The sequence below is a fragment of the Castanea sativa genome, chromosome 11 (assembly GCF_040712315.1).
Source record: "Castanea sativa cultivar Marrone di Chiusa Pesio chromosome 11, ASM4071231v1".
Classification (NCBI taxonomy): Eukaryota; Viridiplantae; Streptophyta; class Magnoliopsida; order Fagales; family Fagaceae; genus Castanea; species Castanea sativa.
Window position 1 is genome coordinate 21,544,108 of NC_134023.1, and position 7,855 is coordinate 21,551,962.

At 34.1% G+C, this 7,855-nt stretch overlaps 1 protein-coding gene across 1 annotated transcript; it reads right to left on the reverse strand.

The window, feature by feature from the left end:
* Positions 1–466: 466 nt before the first annotated feature.
* LOC142614506 (F-box/kelch-repeat protein At3g06240-like) lies at positions 467–7,507 on the reverse strand. Its single transcript, XM_075787031.1, has 3 exons — positions 6,236–7,507; positions 865–1,000; positions 467–643 (listed from the first exon to the last, which is right to left on the reverse strand). Exon 1 carries the CDS (start codon positions 7,437–7,439, stop codon positions 6,276–6,278), a length of 1,164 nt encoding a protein of 387 aa, XP_075643146.1. The 5' UTR covers positions 7,440–7,507; the 3' UTR covers positions 467–643; positions 865–1,000; positions 6,236–6,275.
* Between the last annotated feature and the right edge of the window lie 348 nt (positions 7,508–7,855).

Here is a 7,855-nt window from a genome sequence, read left to right on the forward strand (position 1 = left end):
TTGGAGTGTTCCATTCCACTTCATATAACAGAAACACAAGATCTTTTCCCTAAACATGTCACCTTCACCACACCCAAAAGAAGTCAAGGAGCAACTTCTCTTTAGTCTTTACCTAATTGCTGCTGGGACATTCCATGTTACACAAGATAATGCCACTAAACGTATGTTGCAGTTCATTCTTTGTCAAGCAACGGATAATGCTAAACAACTATCATTAGTGGAAGAAAGAAAGTTTTTTTCTTTTTTTTTTTCTTTTTTTTCCTTCAAGTAGAAATGGTTTTCCACGTAAATTTTGTATTCTTGTGTATATAATTGCTATTTATAAAAAAATTAAATTTCATTTAAAAATGGCTAAAAGGCCACCCATGTACACAAGAAGTGTAAAATAATACATGAACATTAAACGCTAAAAGTACATTGATCAAGGAAATCAGACCCAAAAAAAAAAAAAAGGTTATTGAGAAATAAAATCTTCATGTCATGAATAAACCTTTTGCAACCTGAAAAGTCCGAGCATTCCTCTGTTGCCGAAGACCACACGTGAGGCTATTGGGGGGGTGGGAGGGGGTGGCACCATGCTCCAGAATCGCATTATATCACCTAATGAACTTGCCTTTCCAACTCACCAAAAGCTCTGCAACACCTTTTGGAACCATTGTCCAAATCAACAATAGTGTTAGTTACGATTGCTGGAATTAGTTAAAGTCTGTTATGCTAGTGTTGCGTCATGTTACAATAGATTATTGGAAGACATTTCATTTACTTATATTTGCCATATGAACAGGTAAGGTTGGTAAGTTCAAAAGACTGCTAAGAGAAATATTGCCTCTTAATACAACCTAAGACATTGGAAACAAAATTCACCTTTCAACCCAGAATGGCAGCCATGTCCACCAATGTCCCCTACGGAGGCAATGGGAAACCACCGAACCCTCATACTGTCAACCGCCTCCCAGAAACTAGATAGTTAACAACTTTTCACACTTCTCTGCCAAATTTTCTATCAAATCACAGAGAGATAAAGAATCAGGTTTTCAAACCATACATCTCAAGAACCAAAAAATAAATAGATTCAAGATTTCAAGCCCTGTCCAGGATTCAACCAGAGGTCAATCTGTGGTGAAATCATATTTAGTTTAATAATTAATTAAAATATAAACATATAGATTAAATTTGTAAATATAGCAAAATCAAAGAAAATAAACAACATAGGAATCAACTTCATTTGATGGAGTAGAGCCAATTTCCCTTTACATTTCAATCCATAAAATTAAAACTACACCAATTTTCAAATAAACAGCACATCATTCCAAATTGTTCCAACACTAAAGCAAGATCATGACACAAATTCAATAAAACAATATAGTGCATACGAATCCAATACAAAACATAACATTCAATAGTTATACTGTATAGTGTATGCAGTAATCAAATAACATAATAGAACATTCACAGAAATTTCGTAACAACAATGGCAACAGTTCAGATGTTCAATCTCATGTGGGTGCATGAGTTCTGCATTTACCTTCCAAGGAATAAAAAAATAAAAAAGAATCAACTTGCTTTACAACAACTAAGCAACTAAATATGCCAGTATGACTACCAAATATAAGAGCAGAGAATCTAATTCTGCAATTGCAAGTCAAAATACATTTCCTCCATTTTTACTAACAATAAATTCTTCCAGCACGTGAAATAAAAATTCCCAATTTATATGGTCATGCATCTTCAAAAGCAAAATGAAGGCAAGTATGAAGGACCTTTTTTGGTATGTAATAATAATTGAAATAAAAAGCACTAAGAAAGGTAAGCAACCCCAGTACACTGTAAAAACAAGAATAACATGAGGATGTATTTAAAAAGAGCAAGCTCCTAAAATTCAGAAGTAATACCAATTAAAAAAAAAAATCAGTAAGTAAAAGAAAATCCAGTAAATTGGTAAAGGGCATTTATCAGCATCCATCCATGCATACAAATATCTTAGAAACATAAACTTTAACATCAAAGTAGACAATACGTGATCTTACAAAGCCCAAGCTCCTTCCTCCAAAACGCAGCAGCGCAAGACATAAAGTTTCCAATGTGGGCAAATAAATGCATACTATCTATTATATATTTGGGCCTTTAGGCTAGCTTTTTCAAAACCTTGTGTTGCCTCCATCATTACGATATTAGTAAGAGAGAGAATAGCTTAGTTCAGCCATTAGCACGAAATTACTTCAAGTCAAACAACTGATATTCATGATAACAAAATTTAATGGTCCTAATGTAAGTTAGCATTCATTTGAATAAGTTCTAATAAACTCTTCTCCAACTATAGTCAAATGAAAGGCTGAAGCATGTTTATCTTTCTAGTGTATTAATATTATTGTGCTTGATGACCTTTTTTAAGAGTACTAGTGTTGATGGCACGTGTTCGATGACTTCATTTTAATAAGCATACTATAATCTTAATCTGTCAAATATTACTTAATGTTAAAATAGATCAATTTAATAGCAAAAACTTGAAAGTAAGAACATTTCCACAATATCACTTACATTTTTTAATTTATTACACACACACATATAATGAGAAGACGTTGGATGAGTTAAATGTTTTATGTCAACATAGTCTTTTGGAGTGGTCTCGTTGTTGGGGTTTTACTGATTGTTCTTCTCTCTCTGAGTTTATGTTTTTCCTTAGCTTAGTTTCCTGATTACCCTCTTTTTGTTGTGCTGTTTGTTCTTTTTTTCTTGTTGTTCATCATCATGAACATATTGTACTTTTCCATATTTTCTCTTTAATAATAGTTTTCTGATTACCTATCAGGAAAAAAAAAAAAAAAAAGGACACAAAGAAGCCTAAAGAATTTCATCGATATTTTAGTAATAGTAAAATAATAATCAAAGTTTCAGAAATGGCGATTTATGAGAAGACTATTTTATTAAATGATGCAATAATTTGTTTTCTGTCTAAAACTCCAAGCTGCGTCCTTGAAATCACTTGGAAATTCCCAATAATACTTTCCAATGACATCATCACCTGTTACAGCATTTAACTGTCCATTCACAGAGTGTATACCTAAACTCTCAACAGATTGCGTAATTTATCAATTATAGGTAAATGATGTCCAAGTAGGGCCTAGAACAAGATGTTTTATGTAATGATTATGGTTCCAGGATGAAAGACGATTTAGTTAATAATTTTTGGTCTACTGAGTGGGCAAGACATCTCTTCCATTGACTAGATTTGGAAAATAGGAATAGGAGTCATATTTACTTCCTTTGTCTAAAATAAATTTCTCCGTTAATATCTATAGATAAGTGATAACAACTAAGTTTAGCAACTAAGAGATCCTAACAGAGAAAAAGGGACACAATTATGAAACCTACAAATGAAATTCTGTAGTCTAAGAAAACAATTAGATGGTCTACAAATACACTTAAATAACTTCATTCAATGTCAAATAGAAGGTATAGGTAAATCATCAAATTAATGACTATTATCAACAATGGTGTAGCAAGTGGTCAACCACTCAAAATGTTGTAGATGATCGACAATAAAGAACTCCTAAATTACATTTCCAAATGATAATAAAATTGAGGGATAATTACATATCAGCCCACATGTGGTTTGCACTGATTTAACTTTGTCCACTGAAACAAAAATTATCATTTGAAAGTGCAAATGAGAGTTACTGAATGGTTCAAAAATTGCTTAGGTAAAGGGAAGACAAAAAAACAAAGAACAAAAGAAAAAGAAAACTGATTTTACGCATTGCAGATGATTAAGTTCAAGAATCAAATGAAGTTTTACAAAAAGAGAACTTAAGACATTAGAAAATGAGCAAAAGAGGGCACCAAAAACATGAAAAGTTGACCATTTAATGATATATCCAACACATATTGTGTGACCATTTCATTATATGCATGATAATTATCACTAAATATTGGATAAATTACTATTTACAACAAGCAACACAAAATATACAGCAGAAAATAAAATAAAGGAATCACACTGCAAACAGGCAAAAACTATGACATGTTACCTGCACAAAATATGATCAAGTTGCCCTTCAATTCTGCGCTATCCAATAAAATAATTCAAGATCATGTATGCCATAAATTAATTATAAATTCAATTTGCTATGCTAAAGGTTGGAAATTATGGTCTCAGCTAATGTGGTACCTTTTTCCTGTGAGTGGCCCAATAAGCAATAGTAGTAAAAGAGCACCATGGTACATAGATGAACAAAGTAAAAAAAAATAAAAATATATATATATAAGAAATCCAATATATATATATAACAAAAACATAACCAAAATAACCCCAATAAAAGAAAAGGAATAAACCTGTATAGGGAGACATGGATGATTGCTTCAACCAGTATCCCTCAGCCACAACAAAAAATAGCAAATATTAAAATAAATAAATTAAATCAAAGATAGTAGTATGGAATTAACAGTGCAGGCAGTCCAGAGGTGAAGTCTGGTGAGAAGGGCAGAGATTTCAGGGTGAGAAGCAAGGATAAGGTTTTTGGGGAAGTATCTAGGGGATCACTCTAAATGTCACTGAAGCTATCAATCAAAACCAATGTCAAGGTTGTTGCCACTGCTTTTTCTTCTTGTTTTGCTCTTTAGGTTTCAGTTCTTTTGGGTTCTCACCACTCACCAAAATAAGTGCTCAACAAAAGTGCTGTTCACACGGTTGCTTCATTCTCTGCTTCGATGGGATAGTGGCAAACTCTCTTCTTATATATACATAGAGTATTGATAATTATGAAATGGTGTTCTACAGGGTTGTAACTCATCTCTGTCAGTTGACAAGCAAGTGCTACATTGCTCAAGCTTTTATCCTACATTCCAGTGGGCCACCATTCTCTTCTCCTAGGTTCAAGGGGATAATTTTCTTTTGCACCCTTTCTAGTCTCCTTTATACTGTCTATTCTGTTCAAAAATCCTTTTCACCTTTCTCATGCTTTGAGAGGGGAAATTTATTATTGTTTTATTTATTTATTTTTTATATCCTTTACACCAACAGGAAATGGATCATTTTAATGCTCCAGATAGTTATGATTTAGTACAAAGGCTGAGTTACGCCCGCAAGCGATGAAAAAATTAATTATCAATTATCCTCTATTTTGTACATGTTTGACAGACTTTTGCAACGCTTTATTGCTCACAGGCATGACCCTAAGATCAAGAAAACTACAGAATACAAGCAATTTTTCAGATCTACTAAGTTTTCCAATAAGTAGTAATTATGCAAGTTTACTGATAGTCTGAAAAAAGGATGAAAAGTACAAGCGGAGACCAACTGGTACACAAAAAGGCATAACTAAGAAGGAGAAAAAGAGCTGAATATGCATTATAGATATATCATATTCAGAATACAGTGACTAAGCACCAATCATGCATTCAGAGGTCTCTAAGTCAATGGCCCATGGTGAGGACATGTAAATGGTCATGCAATCAGTAGTAACTAGCAATAGAATCAACAACCAAAAGCAGATCGAAAGTCTTTTTAAAACATTTTTGTTTAAATTTCCTTAGTAGTATAAATCATAGCATCTTTGTTTAGGATAAAGAACAAAATGGTACTAACAGAAACACACCATATAGGCACATAAACATGTTGATCCACATATCCGCTGACATAAACATGTGATTGAACCCAGCTAAGCATGAGATAATAGCATCCCTTATCTAGATATATCTGTTAGAAGACAGAGACAGTAGGACATAGCAACATCACATATCTTGGAACCGGCTCTCCGTTATATAAATTAGCTTCTGATCATTGAAATTATGGTTAAAATGTAGTATAGAAACCAACAAAGACCATGTAGCTTGAACCAAGGAAGCAAGAACAAGAGCATGGAATGGTAACAGTCTCACTTGACAGGCACTCAGCTTCTCCTTCTCAATAATCTCAGTTTTAGAGCTTCTTATATTCTCCTGTTTTTCTGGTCATTTTTTCTTTTAAATTGAAGTCAGGAGAGCTCTAGTGCAGCTCTTTGTAATGCTACCAGAGGGGCACACAAGCAAAGAAGGATTATGTTGGCCAAATATTGTTTTTTGTTAATGCTGTCCTACTTTGATATGTGCACAAAAACTATCCATACAAGTATCAAATATTAATATATAGTAGCCACAAAAGGATATGTAAACCTGGGTAAAAATCAAGCTTTTAGCAAGACAAACACGCCTACTACTAAAAGGATAAGGAATAACAAAGGTTTCAATTCGTCCATAACGATAATTACTTCACTTCTTATATACACTCCGCCATATGCTTAGTAAGATACCACGTTTGCTCCATCAAATAAAACAAGACTCTCCATGAAAGTAGCTACAGATGAATAATGTTGGATATCAGGATCCTTCTTCTCATGTAGAGTTTCAGTGTCAACTAATACAAACTTAAATCCATGCGCCTCTACTTGATCACTGATGTAGCAAACCAGAAGCGAACCATACTCAGTAAAGGCAATGCAATGAGCTACTCTTTCAAATGGTACAACAAATAGTTTATTCCAAGACTCAACCACACCATACTCCTTCATCACCCATACGGAGTATTGGGTGCCAGGTTGTTCGCTATGTTCCCACGCAATTAAAGCCAATTTCCCCTTAAATAATGCAAGAAATGTCTGGAAGGTGTTCTCATCAACAGACCCATCAGGCAGTGCTAGCTCTCTGAACCGCTCGCTATTGACATCAAAGGCCATAATCATCCTACTCCTGCAATTCTTCTCGCCTTCCACAACATTTGACACCCAGTGCAAAGCTCCATTAACCAATGGGATCGGCAAAGGATAGTTTTTATCATAGAACATAACATTGGTTGCTGTCAAACTGGCGGTTCCAACACTCCTCCAAGAATCCGAACTTAATGTGTACACCTCAATCTCATGTGTAAACAAAGACAAACACGAAATCCTCACAACCTTGTAGTCATTATTCTCGGGGTGATACGCGAATCCGAGAGTAACATCTTTTAACTGTCCTAAGCAAGTATCAGGCAACTTCTTGAACATTCTAATACTGGGGTTCCACAAATATACAACATTAGCAGAATTGGCGAAACACAACAAGCCATTGCAGGAACCAACTATCTGGGTATAGATATAATGAAAATCAAAGGGGATTCCAAGCTCGGAAATCCTATCAAAAGTGCGGTCTAAAGCGACCGTACAAACTGGTCTTTGAAAACCAATGTTGGCTGTTACAGAGGGCATGTGTATGACAAAACCATTATCGTTATCATGGGAATCCTTGATGTTTTTAAGGTGGGTGGAGATGAAATTGGGGTTGGTGATTGAGGAGTCATAGGATTTAGATATGTACCTGAATCTTATGACTGATTTCACAGGTAGTCTTGCCAGGATGTTCAGTACGATGTCGTACGGAAGATAGCCATGTCGGAGAAACGGTTGTTGTGGACGTGTTTCTCCCATTTGGGATTGGGCCAAGACGGTAACCTAAACAGACTTATTTCAGTTACTCCGCTCTTCTCCTCTGGTAGACTGGCACTACGGGTTTATTTTTTAATTTTGTCTTTAGATAATGGTATTATTTCACTTTTTTTTTTTTTTGGCTAAATCTTTTTACACACAATTATACACAAACTTTTCCGTCAAAAAATATAAAATAAAATTATGCATTTTTTTTTTTCACTAAAATTGTTGAATTTTGATTTTGAGTTGAAATAATGACTACAAGCTACAATTTCAATGCCAAAAAAAAAAAAAAGTGTCTATAGTGCAATAATAAGTGTGAGATAAGTACTACTCTTTCATTAATTGTAGAAACACATTTGGTTTTTTTATTTATGTTTGGTTTTGGAAAAGGTATGAACTATTTTTCAAAAAGC

Bases quoted from the DNA above. Each gene is read 5' to 3' on its own strand.
- LOC142614506 (XM_075787031.1), bottom strand. From the start codon at position 7,439: ATGGGAGAAACACGTCCACAACAACCGTTTCTCCGACATGGCTATCTT.